General features: G+C 46.9%; 1 protein-coding gene across 1 annotated transcript in view; it reads right to left on the reverse strand.

Moving 5' to 3' along the window:
• The window catches only part of C13H3orf20 (chromosome 13 C3orf20 homolog), a 111,677-nt gene continuing 99,198 nt past the window's right edge, over positions 13,822–26,300 (reverse strand). The window contains exons 13-16 of the mRNA XM_021069369.1: positions 24,966–25,066; positions 24,547–24,553; positions 23,780–23,922; positions 13,822–13,957 (exon numbers count right to left, since the gene is read on the reverse strand). Coding sequence (XP_020925028.1) covers positions 13,822–13,957; positions 23,780–23,922; positions 24,547–24,553; positions 24,966–25,066 — 387 coding nt within the window. The remainder of the gene's footprint in view (positions 13,958–23,779; positions 23,923–24,546; positions 24,554–24,965; positions 25,067–26,300) is intronic.

A 26,300-nucleotide genomic window follows, 5' to 3' on the forward strand; every position in this document is an offset into this window, starting at 1 on the left:
GTGGTTAACGAATCCGACTAGGAACTATGAGTTTGCAGGTTCAGTCCCAGTCTTGCTCAGTGTGTTAAGGATCCAGCATTGCCATGAGCTGTGGTGTAGACTGCAGACGTGGCTCGGATCCCCCATTGCTGTGGCTCTGGCATAGGCTGGTGGCTACGGCTCCAATTAGACCCCTAGCCTGGGAACCTCCATATGCTGCGGGAGTGGCCCAAGAAATGGCAAAAAGACAAAAATAAATAAACAAATAAATAAAAAATAGAGTTGTCGTCTTCTTGAGTTGTAAGAGTTTGTAAGTTATTATATAAATTCATATTTTTTTCCTAGTTTGTGGAGTACTACTCTTTTTTTTTTTTTAATCTTTTTAGGGCAGCATGTGCAGCATATGGAAGTTCCCAGGCTAGGGGTCAAATTGGAGCTGCAGCTGCCAGCCTACACCACAGCCACAGCAACACGGGATCCAAGTAAATCAGAGCTGCAGATGCAGGCCTTTGGCATAGCCATGGCAATACCAGATCTAAGCTGCACCTGTGACCTATGCTGCAACGTGCAGCAACGCTGGATCCTTAATTCACTGAGCAAGGCCAGGGATCAAGCCCACAATTTCATGGACACTATGTCAGGTTCTTAACCTGCTAAGCTGAAGCAGGAACACCTTGTTCTTATTTTTCAAAAAATTTTGGCTACTCTAGGTCTTTTGCATTTCCATATAAATTTTATAATGAGCTAGTTAATTTCTACTAACAGAAGAATTTGGATTGAGATTTCACTGAAGCCATATATCAGTCTAAATATAACTGACCTGTAGCAATATTGAGTCTTCTAGTGGACAAATTTCTGGAAAGATATAACCTGCCAAGACAGAAGCAAGAAGAAACACACAATTTGAACAGATTAATTGCTAATAGTAAAAGTGAATTTATAATAATAATAATAATAATAATTCCCAGCAGAGTAAAGTCCAGGACTGAATGGCTTCACATGGGGAATTCTAACAAACACATAAAGGAGAACTAATAGTCCTTCTCAAACTACTCCAAAAAACTGAAGAGAATGGAACACTCCCAAATTCATTCTATGAGGCTACCATTACCCTGATATCAAAACCAGACAAAAACACTACAAAAAATTAAATGCCAATATATTTAATAAATATAGATGCAAAAATCCTCAATAAAATATTAGTGAACAAATCTAACCATATATAAAAAAGATCATATACCATGATCAAGTTGGATTTAATCTTGGCACATGAAAATGGTTAACATTCACAAATCAATCAATATGATACACCATATTAACAAAAGGATAAAAGTCATATGATCATTCTGATATGTAGAAAAAAATTTTTGACAAAATACAATTTGTTCATGATAAAAACTCTCAGAGTAGACAGAGAGGCACCATATATAATGACTGTTTATGACAACCCAGAGCTAACGTCATACTCAATGGTGAAAAGCTAAAAGTCTTTCCTTTAAATTCAAGAAAAAGATGAGGATGCTTACTCTCAGTCTCCCCCCTTAATATTAGAACTGATAAATTAATTTGGCAAAGTTCAAGTATACAAGAATAATAACTAGAAATCTGTTGCTTTTTTATACATCAACAATGAACTATCAGACAGAGAAAGTAAAAAGGCAATCCTATTTAAAGTCACATTGAAAAGAATAAAATAGTCAGAAATAACCTTAACCAAGTATATATTCTGAAAACTATAAAACACTGAGGAAGGGATGATACAAAGAAATGGAAAGACATCCTGTGCTCTTAGATTAGAAGAATTAATATTGTTAAAATGGACACATTACCCAAAGCAATCCATAAATTTAATGAGATTCATATCAATACTCATGATTTTTTCACAGAACAGGAAGAAATAATCCTAAAATTCATTTGGAACCACAAAAGACCCCGGATTGCCAAAGCAATCTTGAGAAAAATGAACATAGCTGTATATACCACATTCCCAGATTTCAGACTATACTACAAAGCTACAGTAATCAAGACAGTATGGTACTAGCATAAAACCAGACACATAGATCAATTGAACACAACAGGGAGCCCAGAAATAAACTAATGCACCTATGGTCAATTAATCTACAACAAAAAAGGAAAGAATATAAAATGGAAAAAAACAGGCTCTTCAATAAGTAGTACTGCAAAAACAAGACAGCTTCATTTAAAACGATGGGATTAAAACATTTTCTCACATCATATACAAAAATAAATTCAAAATGGATTAAAGACCTAAATGTAATTCCTGAAACCATACAACTACTAGAAGAGAACATAGGCAAAATACTCTTTGACAAAAATTATAGCAATATATTTTTTTGGACCTGTCTCCTAAGGCAAACAAATAAAAATAAAAATAACAGGAAAGATAAACAAATAATTAAACTTCAAAGCTTTTGCACAGCAAAGAAAACTACTGAAAAAATGAAAAGACAACCTACAGAATGAGAGAAAATATTCTCCCCAAATGATGCAACCAACAAGAAGTTAATATCCAGAACAAAACAAATATTTCATACAACTCAATATCAAAACACCAAACAACCTAATAAAAAACGGGCAAAAGATCTGAATAGACATTTCCCCCCAAATTACATACATATGGCTACCAGGCACACAAAAGGTGCTCAACATCATTAATTATCAGAGGAATGCAAATCAAAGCTACAATGAGATGTCATCTCACACCTGTGAGAAGGGCTATCATCAAAAAGACCACAAATAACAAATGTTGGAGAAGAAATGGAGAAAAGGGAACTGTAACACACTGTTGGTGGGAATCTAAATTTGTACAGCTAGAATAGAAAACAGTATGGATATTCTTTAAAAAAACTAAAAAAAGAAATATAATATGATTCAACAATTCCACTCCTGGGTATATATCTGGAAAAAATTAAAACACTAATTTGAAAAGATACCCCACTGTTCATAGCAGCACTACTTACAACAACCAAAATACAGAAGCAAGCCAAATGCCCATCAAGAGACAAATGGATAAAGAAGACACAATACACACACACACACACACACACACACACACACACACACACAGAGGAATATCACTCAGCCCTTAAAAAGAATGGAATTCTGCCATTTGCAGCAACATGGATTGACCTAGAGAATATGCTTAGTGAAATAAGTCAGAGAAAGACAAATACTGTATGGTATTACTTATATGTGGAATCTAGAAAAAATACAAATAAATGTAAATGCAAAACATAAACAGACTCACCGATACAAGAAACATACTTGAGATTACCAATGGGAAGAGGGAAGAAGGGACAAATTAGAGGTACAGGATTAAAAGATACAAACTACTATGTATAAAATAGATTTTAAAAAGGACATATTGCAAGCACACGGAATTATAGCTATTTTCCTGTAATAACTTTTAATGAAATATAATCTGTAAAAATACTGAATCACTATGCTGTACACCTGAAATAATGTAATATTGTAAATCAACTATACTTCAATAAAAATATTTTTTTTTTGTCTTTTTGTCTTTTGTTGTTGTTGTTGTTGCTATTTCTTGGGCCGCTCCTGCAGCATATGGAGGTTCCCAGGCTAGGGGTTGAATCGGAGCTGTAGCCACCGGCCTACGCCAAAGCCACAGCAACGCGGGATCCGAGCCGCGTCTGCAACCTACACCACAGCTCACGGCAACGCCAGATCGTTAACCCACTGAGCAAGGGCAGGGACCGAACCCACAACCTCATGGTTCCTAGTCGGATTCGTTAACCACTGCGCCACGACGGGAACTCCCAATAAAAATATTTTTAAAAACAATATCAACTTTCCTAACACATACAATGATATATCTATTTATTTCTTTAATTTTTCTCAGCCATAGTTTGTTTTTAAAAATGGAGATAAAAATCACACTTTTAGTCACTTTAAAGTGTACAATCCAGTATCTTTCAGTATATTCACAATGTTATGCAAGCATGCTACTAATTCTAGAACACTTCCATCACCCCCAAAAGAAGCCCATACTTTTTAAGCAATCACCCTCCACTCTAAATACCCTCCTCTACCCCATTCTCTGGCAACCACTAATCTACTTTCTATCTCTAGAGACTTGTCTATTGTGTATATTTAATATATGCGGAATCATACAACATGTGGTTTTTGATGTCCGGCATAATGATTTGGAGGTTCATCTGCATGGTAGCATATATTAGTGTTTAATTTTTTAAATTGTAAAATAACTGTCCATTGTACAGCTATAACACATTTTATTTATCCATTCATCTGGTCATGGACATTGGGGTCATTTCCATTTTTTGGATAATACTGCTATGAATATTAAGATATAAGTTTATGTGAGAGTCCCTATTTTTTGATTGGTGAGTTTAGCCCATTCACATTTACTGTACTTTTATTTTTCTTTCATTCTTGAAGGATATTTTTGCTGTATATAAAAATTATAAATTGCATTTTTTCTTTTAGTTAGTACTATACTACAAAGAAACACTCATCAAAACTGCATGGTACTGGCACAAAGACAGAAATAGAGATCAGTGGAACAGGATAGAAAGCCCAGAATTAAACCCACGCACCTACAGCCAACTCATCTAAGACAAAGGAGGCAAGAATATACAATGGAGAAAGGACAGCTTGTTCAATAAGCGGTGCTGGGAAAACTGGACAGCCACATGGAAAAGAATGAAATTAGAACACTCCCTAACACCATACACAAAAATAAACTCCAAATGGATTAAAGACCTAGATATAAGACCAGACACTATCAAACTCTTAAAGGAAAACATAGGCCAAAGTCTCTCCGACATAAGCAACAGCAACATCTCACATCCACCTCTTAGACTAATGACAGTAAAAACGAAAACAAATGGGACTTAATTAAACTTAAAAGTTTCTGCACAGCAAAGGAAACCCTAAACAAAAGGAAAAGACAACCCACAGAATGGGAGGAAATCTTTGCAAATGAATCACCTAACAAAGGATTAATCTCCAAAATTTATAAACAACTTCTGCAGCTCAATACCAAAAAAACAAACAACCCCATCAAAAAATGGGCAGAAGGTCTAAATAGACAAATTCTCCAAAGAAGACGTATGGATGGCCAAAAAACACGTGAAAAGATGTTCAACGTTACTCATTATTAGATAAATGCAAACCAAAACCATGATGAGCAGTTCCCATCATGGCACAGTTGTTAATGAATCTGACTAGGAACCATGAGGTTGTGAGTTTGATCCCTGTCCTTGTTCAGTGGGTTAAAGATCTGGCATTGCTGTGAGCTGTGGTGTAGGTTGCAGATGTGGATTGGATCCTGCATTGCAGTGGCTCTGGCGTAGGCCAGTGGCTACAGTTCTGATTAGACCCCTAGCCTGGGAACCTTCATATGCCGCAGGAGTGGCCCTAGAAAGGACAAAAAGACAAAAAAAAAAAAAAACAAAAAAAAACCCCCCAAAAAACCACGATGAGGTACCACCTTATACCAGCCAGAATGGCCATCATCAAAAAGTCTAAAAACAATAAGTGCTGGAGAGGGTGTGGAGAAAAAGGAACCCTAGTACACTGTTGGTGGGAATGTAAATGGGTGCAACCACTGTGGAAAACAGTATGGAGATTCCTCAGAAAAGTAAAAATTGAACCACCATTTGATCCAGCAGTCCCACTCCTGGGCATCTATCCAGAAAAAAACATTACTTGAAAAGACACATTCCCTCCAATGTTCATTGCAGCACTATGCACAATAGCCAAGACATGGAAACAACTTAAATGTCCATTGACAGAGGAGTGGATCAAGAAGATATGGTACATATACACAATAGAATATTACTCATCCATTAAAAGGAATGAAATACTGGCATTTTTTGCAACATGGATGGACCTAGAAACTATCATGCTAAGTGAAATCAGCCATACAATGAGACACCAACATCAAATGCTTTCACTGACATGTGGCATCTGAAAAAAAGGACAGACTGAACTTCTTTGCAGAACAGATCTGACTCACAGACATTGAAAAACTTTTGGTCTCCGGAGGAGACAGTTTGGGGGTTGGGGGATGTGCTTGGGCTGTGGGATGGAAATCCTGTGAAATCAGGTTGTTATGATCATTATACAACTACAGATATGATTAGTTCATTTGAGTAATTTTAAAAAAATAAATAAAAATCAAGCCTGGGTAAATGCAAGAAAATTAACACCATATCAAGCTTCTTTTTTAACTACAACACTATAAGACTTGAAATCAACAAGGAAAAAACTGTCGAAAGACCCCCACAAACATAAGAGATTAAGCAACATGTTATTACACAATCTATGGATTACTGAAGAAATCAAAGAGGAAATTAAAAAATACCTAGAAGCAAATGACAACAAAGACACAACACTCCAAAACCTATGGTATGCAGCAAAAGCAGTTCTACGAGGGAAGTTTCTAGCAATACAAGCCTACCTCAGGAAACAAGAAAAAGCTCAAATAAACAATCTAATTTTATGCCTAAAGCAACTAGAGAAAGAATAGACAAAACCTAACGTTAGCAGAAGGAAAGAAATCATAAAGATTGGAGCAGAAATAAATGAAATAGAAAGGAAGAAAACCACAGAAAAGATCAATGAAACTAAAAGCTGGTTCTTTGAAAAAAAGTCACCAAAACTGAGAAATTCTTAGTTGGACTCATTAAGAAAAAAAGGGAGAGGGTTCAAATCAATAAAATTAGAAATGAAAAAGGAGAAGTTACAATGGACATCACAGAAATACAAAGGATTGGAAGAGACTACTACAAGCAACTGTATGCCAATAAAATGGACAATCTCAAAGAAATGGACAATTCTTATAAAGGTACAATCTCTAAGACTAAATGGGGAAGAAATAGAAATGATGAACAGACCAATCACAAGTGTTAAAACTGAAACTCTGATTAAAAAACTTCCAACAAACCAAAGTCCAGGACTTGATGGCTTCACAGACAAATTATATCAAACATTTAGAGAAGAGCTAACATCTATTCTTCTAAAACTATTCCAAAAAATTGCAGAAGAAGGATCACTCCCAAACTCATTCTGTTTGGCCACCATCACTCTGATACCAACCAGACAAAGATACCACTCACAAAAAAAGAAAATGACAGGCTAATACCACTGATGAACATAGATGCAAAAATTCTTAACAAAATACTAGCACTAAAAGAATCACATACCAGAATTCCCATCATGGTGCAGCAGAAATGAATCTGACTAGGAACCATGAGGTTGCAGGTTTGATCCCTGGCCTTGCTCAGGGGGTTAAGGATCCGGCATTTCCATGAGCTGTGGTAAAGGTCGCAGACGTGTCTCGGATCTGGTGCTGCTGTGGCTGCGGCGTAGGCTGGCAGCTATAGCTCTGATTGGACCCCTGGCCTGGGAACCTCCATATGCCACAGGTGCAGCCCTAAAAAGGCAAAAAGACCAAAAAAAAGAAAAAGAAAGGAAGGAAGGAAGGAAGGAAGGAAGGAAGGAAGGAAGAAAGAAAGAAAGGAAGGAAGAAAGAAAGAAAGAAAGAAAGGAAGGAAGGAAGAAAGGAAGAAAGAAAGAAAGAAAGAAAGAAATCAGTCAGTCAGTCATACACCATGATCAAATGGGATTTATCCCAGGGATGGAAGGATTCTTCAATAATTGCAAATCAATCAGTGTGATACACCACACTAACAAATTGAAGAATAAAAACCACATGATCAAATCAATAGATGCTGAAAACACTTTTGACAAAATCCAACACCCACTTCTGATAAAACCCTCCAGAAAGTGGGCATAGAAGGAACCTACCTCAACGTAATAAAGACCATATATGACAAATCCACAGCTAACATCATTCTCAACAGTGAAAAGCTGAAAGAATTCCCGCTGAGATCAGGAACAAGACAAGGATGTCCACTCTCGCCACTTTTATTCAACATAGCTTTGGAAGTCCTAGCCACAGCAATCAGAGAAGAAAAAGAAATGAATTCAAACTGAAAAAGAAGTAAAACTACCCCTGTTTGTAGATGACATGATACTGTACCTAGAAATCCTAAAGATGCTACCAGAAAATTGTTAGAGCTCATTAATAAATTTGATGAAGTTTCAGGATACAAAATTAATACACAGAAATCAACTGCATTTCTATATACTAACAATGAAAGATCAGAAAGAGAAGTTATGGAGATAATCCCATTTACCATTGCAACAAAAAGAGACAAAAAACCTGTACTTGGAAAACTATAATATGCTGATGAAAAAAATCAAAGATGATACAAACAGATGAAAAGATATACCATATTCTTGGGTTGGAAGAATCAGTATCATCAAAATGACTATATCACCCAAGGCAATCTACAAATTCAATGCAATCCCTATCAAATTACCAATGGCTTTTTTCACACAGAACTGTATCAAAAAATTTTTAAATTTGCATTGAAACTCAAAATTCCCTGAACAGCCAAAGCAATCCTTACAAAGAAAAGTGGAGCTGGAGGAATCAGTTTCCCTGACTTCAGACTATACTACAAAGCTACAGTCATCAAAACAGTATGGTACTGGAACAAAACCAGAAATAGAGATCAGCGGAACAGAACAGAAAGCCCAGAATTAGACATGCCCCCACAGTCAACAAAGGAGGCAAAGATATACAATGGAGAAGACAGTCCATTCAATAAGTGGTTCTGGAAAAACTGGACAGCTACATGTAAAAGAATGAAATTAGAACACTCTCTAACACCATACAAAAAAAAATAAACTCAAAATGGATTAAAGACCTAAATAAAAGACCAGATACTATAAAACTCTTAGAGGAAATCATAGGCTGAACATTCTCTGACAGAAACCACAGCAATATCTTCTCAGATCCATCTCCTAGAGTAATGATAATAAAAATGAAAATAAACAAATGGGACCTAATTAAACTTAAAAGTTTTTGCACAGCAAATGAAACAAAAGGACAACCCACAGAATGGGAGAAAATCTTTGCAAGTGAATCAACTGAAAAGGGATTAATCTCCAAAGTGTAAACACTTCCTGTAGCTCAATATCAAAAAAAACCAACCCCATCAAAAAATGGACAGAAGACCTAAACAGACATTTCTCCACATACAGATGACCAAAAAACACATGAAAAGATGTTCAACATCACTCATCATTAGAGAAATGCAAATCAAAATCACTCTGAGATACCACCTTACACCAGCCAGAATGGCCATCATCAAAAAGTCTACAAATAATAAATGCAGGAGAGGGTGTGGAAAAAAGGGAACCTTCCTACACTGTTTGTGGGAATGTACATTGGTGCAATCACTATGGAAAACAGTATGAAGGTTCCGGAGAAAACTAAAAATAGAACTATCATTTGATCAGGCAATCCCACTCCTGGGCATCTATCCAGAGAAAACCATAATTTGAAGATACATGCAGCCTAATGTTCACCGCAGCACTGTTTACAATAGCTAAGACATAGAAGCAACCTAAATGTCCATCAATAGAGGCATGGATAAAGATGATGTGGTACATATATACAAAGGAATCTTAGCCATAAAAAGGAACAACAGCATTTGCAACAACATAGATGGACTTAGAAACTACCATACTAAGTGAAGTTAGACAGTGAAAGACAAATATATGATTTCACCTATATCTGGAATCTAAGAAAAAAGGATACAAATGAACTTTTTTGCAGAACAGAAACAGACTCACAGACTTTGAAAAATTTATGGTTAACAAAGGGGAAGAGGGTCATTGCAGGGATGGACTGGGGCTTTGGGATTGGCATATGTGCAGTGAAGTATATGGAATGACTGGTCAGTGGGACCTGCTGTATAGCACAGAGAACTCTCCCCAACATTCTGTGATAATCTATGTAGGAAAAGATTCTGAGAGAGAATGGATATGTGTATATGTATGAATGGATCACTTCAATGTATATCAGAGATTATCACAACCTTCTAAATTAACTATACTTCAATGATACTTAAAAAACAAAAAATTAAAGTATCTTTCATAATCTTGACCATTAAAAAAAAAGTCTGGCATCCTGTTTAGGCCAAGGCTCTGATTCAGCTCAGGTTCTGGGTCATTGGGATCAAAACAGCCTCAGGCCAGCTGTGGTTTTAGCACTTGCTTACCAACTTGGCTTCCTGAGTCCTCTTTTCAGCCCCTCACCATTTTCCTTACTACTGTGTGAGCTCTAATATGCAGTTAAAGGGGTATTTGATTTATGTTCACTATTCCTCTGTATTTTTTACCAGGATAGTTTTTTTGTTTGTTTTGTTTTGTTTTTTTCAGGCTGTTTAACCCATACTGTACTGCTGGAAATGGGAGTCTGCTCTTTGCCCTGCTGCTCTCCTGGTCCACCTCCACACAGAGGAATGGTGTGGGGGAAAGAGTGGACTTGGCACCAGGGACCTTGTGTAATGCTACCATGTGCTGACTGTATGGCTGGCCACTGGCAGTCCCTTCCTTTCATAGGGCTTCAGTCTTCCTCTTTCTAAAGAGAGAAATTAGATACCCTGATCCTTGGGTTTCCTTTTAGTTTTTATTTTGAGTCTATTTGTGGATAGTCTTCCTCTCTCCTGAAGATACACTGATTCCTGGGTTTCCTTCTAGTTTTTATTTTCTTTGAGTCTATTCGTGGATAGTCTTCCTCTCTCCGGGGCTTTCTACTGGCCTGAACAAGAACCGGGAAAATGCCCTCAGTGATAAGGGAGGCTCTGGGCTACTGACCATTACATGTCCCCCTGACAGGCTGAGTACTTTGGAGGTGAATGATCAGATCACCACTTACTTCCCTGCTGGCACAGGTAGCACAGAGCAAGGCCTACAGAAGCCTACCCTCTAGGCTCTTGCTCAAATTCTACCCTCACTTCAGCTAAGACATCTTCCTAAAAACTGAGGTCTAGGTAGAAGGAAGAGCTATCTCATGGATGGCAGAGACTGGCAGTTCACTGGCAGTGGCCGCCTGTCCCTTTGTGCTGAAGATGGAATCTTAGGCATCACTTGGGTTCGGAGTGCTGCGACTGAATAATGATGTCTGCAAAGGCCTGGGACAAGGGGCAGCAGCACGTGCACATGTGCTCACCATCTCTGCAGTATGCACTGGAGTTTTAACACATGTTTTGCTTTAGGAAGCCATGGACCTCCTTATATCCAAGGAAGATGTTGACAGGAGGGAGCCTGAACACCCACTAGTCTAGTCAGACAAGAGCTATGACTTCCTGAGATAATCTCATATCTTCCCATCAGGCCTGGTTTGTTGAGAACATTTCTAGGGGAGTGAGGCCTGATCCCCTTCTCCTCCTGTTTCCATGGAGAAGGGGGGCTTCCCTTTTTGTCCCTCTTCCCCAGGACAGTTTGATGATGTGGCACTGCACATTCGCTGGGCTTGTTCCACCAATGAGAGGTGTCCCTGCTCACAATAGCTCGGTTTGGCCACATTTCTGTGTGGCAAGCACCCTGGGTTGGGCCAGAACCTGCTTTAGAGACAGGTGTGTGCCCCCTGTGCACGCAGCTGTTGAAGTGCACAGCTGAGCATGCAGGCCCCAAGGATGGATTCGGGGTGGAAGGAAAGAGTGAGCCCACATCTCCATTGCAGCCTTCACCAGAGCCCTGCCTGAGGACCTGGGGGCCCTACGTGCCATGACAGAAGGTGGGCCTCCTTCCCCTTGCCTTCTGATCCTTGAGTGTCCTTGTGCTCAGGAGGGGAACAGTGTAGAGAGGCTAGACGCCCAAGGCCCCTAACAACTATCAGGTCCTTAGGTTCAGAGGATTTAGGCTTACGAATAGCACATTGTTTCAAATCTATTTCTAGGGGGACAAACGTATGGTTTTTAAAAAGCCTTTGAGGAGTTCCCATCGTGGCTCAAAGGTTAACAAAACTGACTAGCATCCATGAGGACCCAGGTTTGATCCCTAGCATCACTCAATGGCTTAAGGATCTGGCGCTGCAGTGAGCTGTGGTGTAGGTCACAGACGTAGCTCGGATCTGGCGTTGCTGTGGCTGTGGCATAGGCCAGGGGCTACAGCTCTGATTGGACTCCTAGCCTGGGAACCTCCATATGCCATGGGTGCAGCCCTAAAAAGACAAAACAAAAACAAAAACAATGATACAAGGGATAAAAATTAAGCATCTCTGAATTAAGAAAGCATCTACTTACAGAGGGAGCACAAGTAGTTGAGCAGAGAGCCCATCAACCCCCTTGCCCAGGGGCCACGGCCAGAGGTGGCTCTCTTCCAGACTTGCAGAGCAAGGCAGACCCTCTGGGGTCCTTACCCTGTTGGGAAATGGCTCCCAGGAGCCCATGACAAGCGGGCCCAGAGCTAATGTGACATGTGCCCAAGGAACCGCCAGGGAGGAGCTGGCACACCAGAGGGGGCTGTTCTCTCTGGGCCCGTGATGCTGGTAAGGATTTCTCAGGCTGGCAGCTTAGGGAGGGGCATCTAATCCACCAAAGGGCACTGAGACTGGGCTAAAAGTGGATGTTGGCACTTGGGGGGCCACCAGAGGGCCCATGGGTGTAGCCTGACACTCTCCCCTCCCCTCCGTCTCACTCCAGGCCCTTGCCCCTCAGTTGCTCGGCCTCCTCTCTTGTCTCTCCCTGCCCTCCGCCCACACTCTCCTCATCACTCCATCCCTTCCTTTGCCTCTTCTACCACCCGCTCTGCTTTCTCCTCTCTGTCTCTGTCCCCTCTTCTCCCTCCCATCCAGTGTTCCAGCTGGGCCAGAATCCAAGGCCTTCCCCACCCAGTGAAGGGCAGGAGGTGAGGTAAGTCCCATCCAAGACCTCCCCAAGGTTAATGTGTCATTGGTCAGCCCTGTGGAGACCTTCATTTCCCTGGGAGAGTCTCAGGCTGATGTCTCTGGCCACAGAGGAGCTCTGGGTCACAGGAACAATGTTTCCAAGGCCTCGGCCTGGAACTGGGCTGTCAGGGCCTCTGGCCTCATAGGAGCTAGCCTATCCCATGGCCTCACCCAGACACTGGAGGTATGCTTGTTTATTATGCAGAGCTCTGAGAAGGGACGGGAGGCTGGGGCAGGGGTGGCAGGCCCCAGCATGGGGTGGGAGTGGCCGTGTTCAGGCTGGTGCTCCAGGTGGCTGTGGGGGCTGTATCACTTCTTGGAGGCCATTCTCTTCCAGGTGTTCATCTTCTTACTGATCCTCCTGGCTTTGCTGACAGGATGCAGATCCCCCTCAGGCTGTATCATCCTAAAAATCATAACAGAGAGAAGTAGATACTGGGAAAGGGCTGGTCTGGCAGCTCCCAGAGCCCTCCCTGGCCTGGGCTGAGAAGGGAGGGCTCTTCTGCCTGCACAGCCGAGGCCTCTGGGTGTTGCTCCAGGTGGCACCCATGACCTTTCTGGCTGCTCACAGTTGTGCTTTTCTATCTTCATGAGAAATGTGTGATTTTCACATTCCTGCAGAACATGATTGGCTTGGCAGTTACCACAGCCAGCATCGCAGACTTTCGAGACTAGGAAGTTTCTTGCAAGGAGGCAGTGGGCCGTCTCGGCCTTTCTCAGGTCAATGGGTCTGGGCCATGGGGCTCTGTGGCAAAGTCTACAAAAGGCCTCCATTTCCACCACCCAGACCACTGCCAGCAGTGTAGGGGAGCAGCCTCAATGCCCGGCTGGACATTATGTTGATAAAGTGGCCCGGTTAAGGATTGCTGGAGGACCTGTGCCCAGGGGAAGTGACTTGCCCAGGGCCACTTGGCCCTGCGAGGCTTCTGTGGCCTGTGGTAGAGCCAGAGTCCCTACTGTGAGCCACACCCATTCTTCCAACCACAGGAGGGCCCCGGGCTGGGGTGACCCCAGGCTGGGGTGACCACCTACTTCTCAGCTTCAGGGGAGGGCTGCTCCATCTTGTCCCCTAAGGCTGATGAAGAGTAGCTTCCCTGGACCTCTTCCATCATTGCTTTCTTGGTTGAGTCGGGCTCTTCCAGGCCCAGGTTGGAGGCTGAAATGCTGCAGGGGAGGCAGGGAGGGGAGGGAGCGCTCAGCAAAGACATGGCCAGAGGGACCCTCGCTTGGTGCTGCCCCTTCAATGTTATGGTCCCGAGAGCAAAGGGTGTAGGTGCTTCTCCTCCTGAGATGGGTGAAGGGAGGACCCCTTGGGGACCCAGAGAGTCCCTGGAGCTTGGCTTCCCTGGCTTCAGTTTAAGGCTGGAATTGCCCTGACTGTGCCAGCAACACCCATACGCCCAGCGTGGACCACCAGAAAGGCCTGCTCAGGGACAACACAAAGCGAGCAGAGGACAGAGGACAGAAAGCTAAGGAAGTAAGTCCTCAGGTACGGTGTTATGGGTTGAGTGCATCTCCCCAGTTCTCATGTTGGAGTCCTTGCCTACAGGACCCCAGAGAGTGACCAGATTTGGAAACACTGAGACAAGGTGAAGTTACACCAGAGTAGCGTCCCCTCTAATCTCATCTACCCAGTGTCCTCAAAAAAGGGGATACAGCATGCACAGGGATGCCGTGTGGCAAGAGCAGTGCCCTCATGGCTGGAGAGCTACCAGAAACAAGGAGAGAGGCCTGGGACAGATTCTTCCCAGAGGGAGCTCGGCTGCCACTCTCTGCCTGGACTCTGGCCTCCAGAACCTTGAGACAACACCTTTCAATCCAAGCCTCTCCTGTGCTCACTCCTGGCCTCTGCCCCACACCTCAAGCTCTGCACCCTTTAAGTCATAAGTCACTTCCCAGATGACATGATGGCTTTGGGTATCAGGGGCTTTTGTCCCCATCCCACCGACAAGGGCAGGGAGGAGAGAGGCTTGTGGAAGAATGGTACCGATCCTTTCATTCACTGCCTCTCATGTTTATTGAGCTCCTCGCCACCCCCCTTATTCAACTTGCTCAAGGCAGGGCATTTCAGAGAAAAGAGACAAGGGGGGCGGTTAGAGGGTGCTTCCATTATTCCAAGGGCCCTAGAAAAATTAAAAGTGGAGAAATACTGAAACAGGGTCACAGAACCTGGGCGTATTCATAATGTTTGCAAAAAAATGCCTTCCTCTACCCCTCCCTCCGGTGCCTGCCCTGCCCCCCAGGGAGCACACACAGCTCATCTGAGCTGCCCTGTGCAACACCGCACAGGAGGCTAGGGGCCTGGGGAAATCAGGTCCTCGGAGGTGGGCTGAGCCCAGGGGTGCTGATTTTGGAAGGCAGGGGAGCAGGCTGAGGAGGGGCAGAGCCAGGCTGCTGGCTCCTCAGGAACCTATGGCAGGTCCCCAGCCCAGGCTGGAATAGGGAGGAGTCCCCTGGGCTCTCTGGGTGGCAGAGGGTTCTTGAGGAGCGGAGAGGAAAAGCCCAGAAAGAAGCATGGTCCTCCCTAAATTTCTTCACTATTCATTACATCATTCATGGACACCACAAGCATTTTTGAGCACCAACTCCCTGAGCCAGGCTCACAGCCAGCACCTCAGAACCAATGCTCTTGAAGCAGAGTCCCACCAGGGTACCATCCTCCTCCCTGGCCTCCCTGCTTCTAGCTTCACCCACCCAGTGTCCACGGTGCTTCCCAGTGGCTCATCCTTCTAGATCTGGCCTTATTTCTCCTGCTTAAAAGCAGTCTGTTACCCCCTGACTTCTGTAGGGGTGATCCCCAGCTCCTTCAAGTGCTGCCAAGCTCAGAATCTGGCCCTAACCACCAGCATATTTTTCTAACAGTCCCCTTGGCAGCCTTACTAAATCCATAGCTATTCTGCTCCCCGGGCCCCAAGTGTGCCTGCTATCCCAGCCCTGCCAGATGTGCCTTTTCCCTCTCCTTTTCTGCTGGGTCTTCTACTCATGCTCCAAGACCAAGCTCCTGTGTCACCTCCTCTGGGAAGCCCTCCCTGAACTCCTATAGGAGTGATTCCCTCCACTGTTCATTATGGTGAAGGGTTCATAGCTCCATGAGCCAGTCCCTAATCACCTGAGGAGACTTAATCTTAGCAACCTGGCACAGCTCTTGGCAGGTATGAGTGAATGAATGGCTCAACCAAATGGTGGGGCATCAGAGGAACATGGATGACTAGGCCAGTGAGCCACATGGCCATCCTCCTGGGGTGACAGGAACACTCCTGTTCCTACTGACAGTAAGCAAGGTGCTTCCCTGGAAGAACTATCTAGAGATGCAGGTCAAGGCCATCCTTGGTCAGAGATAAGTAGGAAAGGCCACCTCTGGGTTTGCAACAGGCCAGTACCTCCAGCAATTTCAAAAACCTTTGTACTCACTTCAGTAGTGCTGTCACAAGGCCTGGTCCTTATCCAAGTGAAGCCTACCTCTCTGTGGCACCGAGGCAAGCCTCTCTGACTAGCCTCTGGTCTACCTTCGCAAGGTGCCCTCTCTCCAATCAGCCCCTTCAGGTACCCCATCCGGAAGAAAAGAGGCTTTAAAACTACCGTCATCTATACTATCTGCTCCTCTGACAAGCAAATAACATATAATGTGCTCGTAGCCCCAAACCAGTCCCTTCCAGGTTCATGAGTCTAAAGCCCAATTCTGATCAAGCCTCTCCTCAGGCTCAAGAACCTTCAATGGCTCCCCATTGCCTGCATGACTGGTCACGCCCTTCCCCTGCCTGCAGTGCCTGCCTTCCTTCCAGCTGGTTCATAGTGACCTGCTAACACACAGAGAGCCAGGGCACATCTCATCCTGGCCTGAGCTCACAAGTCTCACCTCACCATCCTGGCCTGGCCCACACCTCATAGGTCTCTGATTCCCCTAACAGAGCAACCTGACCCAGAATAGGTCAGCAGCAGGCTTACAGCACAGCAAACCAGAGCCCTGCTTAGAACTGCTGAGAACTAACTGGGGAAGCTGCTGGGCTGTGGAGTTGGGAGGCCACTTAGAATGGGGGTGGGGTGCAGGTTCAACGGCCAGTTCTGCCCTGTCCTGTGCTTGCACACACAGCCTGCACCCTCTTTCTGGCCTGGCTTGACTCCTCTTTGAGAGAGCTCTCGAGGCGCCCGAGGTCAGGTGAGCCAGGCCTTGCTTGGGGCAGGCCCTTGGTGGGCTCTCTTGGGCTGAGGGAGATGTTGGCGTGAGCAGCTGGCAAAAGCAGCATCACTGTGGGAGGGCCTGGCAGTGGCTGGCTCCTCCCCAGAACTGGGCCCACCCTTCACAGTGCTATCCTTGGAGGGCACCTGGTGGGTACTGCTGAGGAGGGTATGGGCACAGCCGACCAGGGGAGAGAACCGGTCTTGTGACACTGCTCCTTGGCCCCTCCTGCCACTGCTCGGCCTCCTCCTACCTCTCCTGGATGGCACTTTCTGAAGTAGGCCCATCTGTGGGTTTGGGTGGAGGGCACAGAGTTACAAGACGCTTTGCAGTTCAGAGGCACATCACAGCATCCGAAGCCCCGTGGTTTATCAGGCAGGGGGCACCTGACAAAGGACTTGGTCTTTCACAGATTTCACCACAGCTTGAAAAGTGCTCTGTGGCTACTGGGCACATTACAGCTTCCACAGGCTTTGCAGTTTACTGGGCACATGACAGTTTACAAAGTACTTCACCATCACGGAGCATATCGCCTCTTACAGCTTTTGATTCTCTCGTCTGCCTGCTCTGAGAAGGCCCTGAAAAGAATGTTGTCCCCATCTCACCAGGAGAGGGCAAGTGACCTCTAATGCTGGTCCCTGCCTCTCTGGACATTCCCTGCCCGCTCTGTTACCTGCACCATTGGGAGAGGGCTGCACAAGGGGAACCCAGCTTGCACCAGGCCTCTGAGGGGGCTCATTTCTGCACTCCCACATCGCCCAGCAGCTGGATTGGGAGCCCACTGCTTCATTCACCCCTCCCCACACCCTGGCCGGGTCCAAGGCAGGGCACTGTGGGCAGCACCCATGGCAAAGGCGGGCCCAGGTGGCAGCAACAGCACTGACGGCAGGATGAACCTCTGCTGACACTGAAGCATGAACTAGGCTGCCTCCCTTGCACCTTCAAATCCCAGGTGGGCAGAGGTGGCAGAAAAGCAGACCCAGGGAGTGGGTCTCGCGACACCTCCTGCATTGGGCAGTGAGTGAGGTGGAGGGGAAGCAGGCAGCACTGCAGGTTCCCCTCACCCCCAACTCAACCAAGCCCTGCTTCGGGGATGTGCTGTGGTTTGTCAGGAATTCCAAGTACTGCTAAATGGAGAAAGGGAGTCAAGTCAAGCAGGGTGCAGGGCAAGGACCCTAGGTAAAGGGCGACCAACAGCAGGATACACTGATGGGGAGGTGCCCCCACTGAGGCTCTTCACCAGGCTAGTATGGGACAGTCTTGCTGTCTGTGAATTAACTCTGGCCCCCTCCAGGGCCTCTTCTCCTCAAAACTGCCTGAGTTACCTTCCTACCCAAAGCCCTACCCTGCTGCACCCCCAGCTGCCAGCTGCACCCTGGAAAGGGGCAGCCACCCTAGTCTGGGGATGACGTGGCTCTGTCTTGCCTGTAGCTAACATGGTGCCACTTCTATCATCCTCCCACCCCAGGTGGCGAGCATGGGGCACTTGGCACATGGAGCTTCTTGGTGTTTCCAGGAGGATCTCACTGCTCTCTCTGCAGGGCCAGCCCTTTCTGCCTGGTCACCCTGACCTACCCTCATCCCCAGTGCAAGCACAGTGTGCCTCTGCTCATGCATGAGAGAGGTGGGGAAGAGCAGCCACCGAGTGAACAGGTGGACACGTCCAGACTCACGAGGTGGCATGTCCTCAAGATGCCACCTGGTGTGTATTCCAGCTGTCCTCTTAGCTTAGCTGCTGCCCAATCTGCCCAGGGGCTCTCCTGACTGCTCCAATCTGCTGAGCCTTCTCTCATTTGAGGCTCCCTCTGTACCTTCTACCTGGGGGCCCCTTGCATGCCCGTCCCACCATGCTGCTGCCTGAACCCCACCTCAGAGCTGCAGGGCCTCAGAGGGAAGCCAAGAGGGCAAGGAGAGGCCCGGGCAGCGTGGGTGCAGTGCCGAATTGCCAGAGCTGTCCCGGGGATGGGGGGGGTCACTCTCTGCTGAATAAATGAATGAAGGAAGGTACAGGGTGGGTGGGGGCAGGGTGCTCCAAGCCTCATGCAGCTCTGGTCTCCAGGTTTCTCCTAGCTCCCAGCTGCAGCTCTAGTTACTGGGCCAGGAGGCTTCGTTGGGCCTTGTGTTAGTGCCTCTGTCCTGGGGTCAAAGATGAGGGCCATGGAAGCTCCCGCTGAGGCCATGCCCCTGTAGGACTGCTCCCCTCAACCACCCCCACTCAGACTCATTGGTTGTATGTTGTCTAGGGGCTCAAACAGTCTCCCTCCCAGGTGGGCCTCCGTGGGAGGAAGGAGCTGCCATGTGTAGCACCCAAGGGAGCCTCTCGGGGGAGGATGGGCTTATGCTGAGATTGCAGGCCGTGGGACAGACATGGACAGGTGGGTGGAGCAGGCAGGGGACCAGAGAGAGAATGGGACCAAGTGCTACCAAAGTAGAAAGGGTGGGCTTTGGAGACCAAGCCAGACCTCGCCCTGGGGAGCTAGGTGGCCAAGGAAGCAGCCCCTTTCCTCTCTGTCTGCTACAAGCACCCACAGAGCATCTGTTTCCTCCTTTTAAAATATTGTTAAAATTGAGTAACATAAAATTTACCATCTTAACATTTTTCTTTTCTTTCAGGGCCTCTCCCTTGGCATATGGAGACTCCCAGGCTAGGGGTCTAATCGGAGCTACAACTGCCAGCCTACACCACAGTCACAGCAACGCCAGATCCAAGCTGTGTCTGTGACCTACAGCTCATGGCAATGCCGGATCCTTAACCCACTGAGCAAGGCCAGGGATCGAACCCGCAACCTCATGATTCCTAGTCGGATTTGTTTCCACTGTGCCACTACAGGAACTCCCCATCTTAACCATTTTTAATCATACACAGCAGTAGTGTTAAGTTCACCTTCTTGGGCAACAGATCTCTAGAACTTTTTCGTCCAGCAAATCTGAAACTCTGTACCCGTTATACACCATTTTCCCATCCCCTCCCCAACAGCGACCACCACCCTATTGTCTGTCTCTCTGACTCTGACTGCCCTGGGGACCTCAGAGAAGTGGAATCCCCCAGTGTTGATCCTGTGTCTGGCTTGTTTCACACAGAATAATGTCCTCCAAGTTCATCCATGTTGTAGCACGTGTCAGAATTTCCTTCTTTTTAAGGCTGAATAAGATTCCATTGTGTGGACAGACCACATTTTCTTTATCCATTCATCCCTTGGTGGACACACAGGTTGCTTGCCCTTCTTGGATTCTAGGAATAGTGTTTCTGTGAACATAGGTGCGCAAAATATCTCTTTGAGGCCCTTCCAATTGTTTTAGGTATATACCCAGAAGTGGAATTGCTAGATCATATCCTGATTCTATATTTAACTTTTTAGGAACCTCCACACTGTTTTCCACATGGCTGAATCCTTTGGCAGTGCCTAAGCATTTCAACTTCCCTACATCCTCACCAACACTTGTAATTTGGGTTTTTTGGTTGTTGTTGTTGTTTTTTAATAATGGGCATCCTGATGAGTATGATGGCTCACTGTAGTTTTAACTTGCGTTTCTCTAATGACTGGTGCCCCTCATTCCTTCGCAAATCAGTTTCCAGGCCTTTGGATCAAGGGTGGAGCAGTTCCAGGTCTTTCCCACTTCCAACCCCCCAGGGCCAAGCTTCTCTGGAGAGAGGAGCCTCCCATCACTGGAGGTATGCAAGGGGTGGCAGATGACCAGGGCAGCAAATTATCAGTGGCTATTCTGTTCACCAGCCCTTCCTCATTCTGACCTGACCACTGACTCCCTGGGATAAAATCAGCCCTTAGTCATCATTCAGCAGATGTTTCCCAAGGGCCTTCTCTGTGCTGGGCCCTGGGCATAAATGGGCAGAGGATGTGAAGAGAAGGGGGTGGACACTCGAGGGCACGTGGGGCAGGACACCCAGCCCTCTGTTGGCTTAACACATGCAGAGACCTGAAGCCCCTTCCCTACCCACTGCCTGTGCCTCAGGGCTGGGCTGTCCCCAAGTGGCCCCCAGCCCCTCAGGACTGTAGGAGTCCTGTTGGCCTGGCAGCTTCCCCTCAGCTGTCCTTGGCCTGGCATGCCCCCACCCCTTACTCTATTCATCACAACCAGTCTACTCACTAGGTGGGACCCCACCCTAATCTGGGCTGGGACTGGAGGGCTCCTGGGCAGCCAAGTTCCTCTTCTGGCTGCAGAAGACCCCACTCCTCTTCCTGCTCACAGCTTTTGCTGGGATGGCCTCACAGACACTGAGCCCAGGCAGAGGGTGGTCTCTGCGGCAGCTCCTTGGAGGAGCAGGAAGGTCCAAGAGCTCCCAGCCCTGCTCACTCTCTGGTTTCCTCTGAGACTGTCTTCTCCCCGCACCTGCCCACCTCAGTGGAATGGTTTCCTTGAACCCTCCCACTGCATCTGAATACCGAGCAGATGAAAACTCTAGCAAGGAAGACATGGTCCCTATCAGGGATGGCGAGTTGCCTCCCAGAACCTGAGGCCCCAACCACCCTCTATAAACAGGACCTGCTAAGGGAGGCACTGCAGGGCCATGCCCAGACATTGATGCCTTCCAAGGCTGCCTCTCAGCATATTAGTCTGTCACGCTGGGGCTTCCACGGCCACTGACCGCAAACCTTCCAAACCTAATGGTGACCTTGGTTCCTCTTCCTCCCAGCCACCCCTTGGTGGCTGAGCACACCGCAGGCCCTGACTCTGGTCTCTCCCTCTGGGAACAATGATCAGCAAGCCTTCCATGTACTCATTCAAATTAGAAATTTAGGAAAAAGGTGGACAGGCCAAGCACAGAGGTGTGCCCTCCAGGCACTCACTGGATACAGACCCAGAAGTGGCCATCTGATCCACGACCACCCATCTTGTCCACCAGGACCTCAGAGAGAGAATCTGCCCAGTGCCTTCCTGGAATCCAGGAATTCTAGGCTGACAGCTGGGCTCTCACCACTGATCTGGTCACCCTGCTGGAGGAGGAGCTGGGGTTGTGGGGTGGTTTGGAAACATGTCCACAAATTCTTGGATACATCTCCCTCCCATCAGGTGGCAGAGTCTTCCCCTGAGTATGGGCTGTGAGAGGTGACTGCATGACTTACAAGGCCCTGCCATAAAAGGCAATGCAGCTCCCACCTGGCTCACGCTTGGGATGCTTGCCCTTGGAACCCACCTTGTGAGAAGTTCAGACTGGATGTTGAAGCGGAGGGTGAGTTCTGGCTGAGAGTCTGCATTACCCCTGGGCTGTGGCTGAGCCAGCCTTTGCCAGGGCTCCACCCTAGGCTAATTTAGGACTGCAAGACCCAAGAACCCCCAGGCAAGAACCACCTGCTGAGCCCAGTCAGCCCCTCCTTCAGAGACAATAACAAGCAACTGTGTGGTTTCACACCACTGAGCTGGGTTGATGTGGTTCCAGATACAGATAGTAGAAAGGGTTGTTAGAGCATCACTTTCTTATAGTTCTATTCCCTTTTTTCCCTGAATACTTTCAAACTGCCAACCTAATAGGCCATTCTAGAATTAGGAATCCTACTGGTTTATAGTTTCGAAATCTGCCCCTTTCCACTTTCACACTTTCAAGAACCTAGACCATCTGTGTGCATGTGTGTGCACACGCATATGGTTCTCTGATCCTTTCCCCATTGTTTCTCAAAAATTGTTGCAAGCATACCATTAAGTCCCCTCAGAATCATTGAACATAATACCTTAAGGAACTTGGAACTCATTTTAGTAATAACAAGAGCACTAACAACTATAATTTGTGACCTCTTGGTAAATGTTAGTGAAATATCAGTCATTCACATGTATTCACTCATCTAATCCTCACAATCCAGTTCAGTGAACACTGTGCTCATTGTCACTTTACAAAGAAGCTGAGGCACAGAGAAGGTAAGTGGTTTGCCAGGTCACACAGCTAAAGGTGGCTGGACTCCTTTTGCCTGCCCCCTCATCAACATTTCCCACTAAAGGTCATCCTTTTGAGGACAGCAGAAGCCAAATAAGAGCTTCGTCTTTTTCTAACAATCCTTGGCAGCCCCCATGCCCCATCTACCACACCTCCAAGTGGAGGACTGGTGCCTTGTGAATATTTCTGAAAATGCCTTTGCCTATGTGTCCTCAGAGCCTTCCGGCTACTTCAGCTCCTCTTAGGTTTGGCCCCTCCCAACACGTACCCCCCCCTTTGTTTTTTGTATGTTTTTTACTTAAACCTGAGATTAAGGTTTAATCTTAATCTTTATCTTCCCTTCTCTGCAGAACTGCCAATGAACTGGTCTTCAAGGACCGCCCCCCCACCCGCCCGCTTTGATCGTGGCCGTGGGGCTCTGACTTTTCTCTCTGAACCCATCAGCATTTGCCCCTCCTAACGTCCACCAGTTCCTGCCTTCTCACTCAGCATTCTGGGATGCTGGGGTCATGGCCTGACGTCCACGTCCCTCCAAGAGCAGATCTCCCCCAGACCTCTTTAGAATCAGGCAGACATCCTTACAAAGCCCAAATCCAGCACCTTGGGGAGATGCTGGCGTCAGGACTCCTAGAAAACTGAGGGCCTGCCCAGGCTCAGTGCAGTGGGGGCGCAATCACAGGTAGGCCCATGGCCGCAGGCAGGCAATAATGCTTCATAGGCAGGTACTGCTCAGACATTCTAGCATCCGCTGCTGTCTCCAATAGAGCCAGCCAGCAGCAGTACAGATCCCAGGCTCCTTTCCTGGACTGTATGCTTCTGGAGCCAAGAGACTTACCTATGCTCATCTCACCCAGGCTGGGTCCAGGCCCCTCCCACAGAGCCAGCAACTCCCTCGGTCCACCCTGCCCATTTCCTGCTTTACCTAAATTTGTAATTCTCAGGCAGGAAGTGGCCCATCTTGCAGTCCCGTCGTGCCTGGAAGATCTGTTTCAATAGATTCTGCTTGCTGAAGCCATATCCATTCAAAATGCAGCCCCCAAAAAGGAGCTTTCCTCCAGCGAACATCTGTCAACACACAGGAGGAGAGGCCCTCAGCACCTCAGCACTGAATCTCAGGACGGTGCCTTAGGCTCTCTGACCTTGTCCTAGAATCCTGGCTTTTCTTTGGTGGTGCCCAGGAAGGGATGCTGCCCCCCTGAGTTCCCCAGGGAGGTGTGGCTGAGCCTGCCCTTATCCAGGCCTCCAAGTCAGAGGGCAGCTTCACCAGCCCAGCCTTGCCCCTGCAGGCCTGACCAGCTGAAATGCCCCATCACAGAGCCCTGGGACAGGAATAGTGTCTTGCTACTCAGGGCGCCCAACCTGCTCTGCCTCTAACCCACTTGTCTATTGACACTGATGAATTGCTCCCATGGGACAGGAGACCCTCAAGGGCAGGAATCTTGTTCTACTACTCTCTGAAACCTGCCCTCTACATGTCAGTCTTAACAAGAGAGGCCTATCCAAAGATTTCTGTGCCAGGATATCTACTAGAGTGCTAGTTGTTGTGGCCAAAACCAGAAAGGAAATAACATGAACACCCACAAAAGGATCCCAGGCAGAGAAATAAAATGATTCTTATCCTGCAGTTAAAAAAATCATAAAAAGAAAGCAAGACCTCAAAGTGAGAAAATTACTAAACAGGCCAGACACCAAAATGCTAGCAAGGGTGCACCCCAGGGCTCCCAAAAGTGCTGGACCTCACAGGGGTGTATGAACAGTGGGGTCATTAGGTGATATGAAGAAGTAATTATTTTCTAAATTGCATTTTCCAAATTCTCTACAATGAATATGTATGTTTTTACCACAATCTTTTCTTAGTAAAAAGTTATTTATAAACAAACAGACAAAGAGAATTTGTTTCCCTGGGCTAAGGGTCATCGGTCCCTTTAGCCTTCTGGGGTTGGGGGGTACACATGGGGTCATTTTGGGGATGAGAGACCGGCCTCCAGCCCTGGCTCTATGAGCTGGGTGACTCAGCTTGGGCGCCACATCCCACAAGGGCAGGGGCTACAGAAACTAGGGTGGCAGGCTGCAAGCAGTAGGTCCCCTGGGGCCCAGCTCACCAGGACCATGCCTGCAACACAGCGTACTTCTTCACCAGCAGGGGTGGGGCCCTCTGCAGGGGGCTGTCCAGGTCGTACTGCAGCAGCCGGTAGGGGTCATGCTGGCACTGCCGGGAGAGAAAGGACTGCCTGTCACCCTCAGGCAAGGAGACACACTTGGATTCCCACGTTCTCAGCCAGGCCAGTTTCCCCTGAGTCCTGGAGCCCGTACAACATCCCCTCCCAACTCCTGCTCAATGGCCCTTTAGCTCCTGTGTGCACACCTCCCTTGACCATCCTGGGAGGATGTCCTGGATCTATTTAAGGGCCCTCTACTGGTGGAGGCCATCACGGCGATGACTGCCCCCCACCAGGCGACATCCATTAGCCCAGCTTTCTGGGGTCTGCAGGACTTGTTTGTCCCCTGTGCCTGGGAGAAGCCCTGCAGAGATCTGAAGGTGTGCCGTGTTCCTGGGGTGGCCCTTTCCGGGAGGCCTTCACCCTTTACCCCCTGTTAGCTCCCCCTCTGTACACCTCCCAGTCATTCAATTCACTGACAGGACCAGAATCAAACCTACACCTCGAGGTAGGGCCTGGTCAATCCAAAGTAAAGCTGGTCTCTTCCCCCTCCTTCTTTCTAGATGCTACAGGTCCATTAATATGGATCATGTGTAATGTGATGACTTTATCTGTTGTTTTTTCCCAGGTGCCCCCAGCTGTCCTACCTGACCTCTCAGTTTAAAATGTGAAACGCAGATCTGCACCCAGGGTACTAGCTATCAGAGGAAGACAATGTCAGGGAATGTTTCCAGAATGGTGGAACCAGAGTCACTGTGAGATCCGACATGACCCCGGGTCTTTCCTCTGCCCTCTTCAAATCCCGCTACCTCTCCTCCATTACTTCAACCACCTCAGGCCAGGCCCTGTGCCCATTCATGCTGTTGTGGCTCGGCTGGGCCACCATGCCTTCCTATGTTTACAGACTATTATTAGTAAACAATTAATAGCCTTGAGATAAACTAAAGTCAACTCTAACTTCCCACATGAACAGAGATTATACAAAAAAATGGACAGGTACAAGGAGGTACTCATAACGCTCACTGAATCCAACTTAAATGGAACTGGCTCCAGAAATACATGTTGCTTTGATGTATGAGACTCATGGAAAACCTTCTGGTGGCTGATCTAAAGGGTTCCAATGTGAAGCTCTGGGCACTGGCTGGAGCTCAGGCCCGAGAAGGGACACTCAGGGGTCAGGAGGCAACACCCCTGGGAAGAGGACCGAAGGGGGTGTCCCCAGGGCATACATGGAAACAGAACTCGGAGTTGCTGCCAGAGGGACACAGGGCAAAGAGGATCTGA

This window comes from Sus scrofa, chromosome 13 (assembly GCF_000003025.6).
Source record: "Sus scrofa isolate TJ Tabasco breed Duroc chromosome 13, Sscrofa11.1, whole genome shotgun sequence".
Classification (NCBI taxonomy): Eukaryota; Metazoa; Chordata; class Mammalia; order Artiodactyla; family Suidae; genus Sus; species Sus scrofa.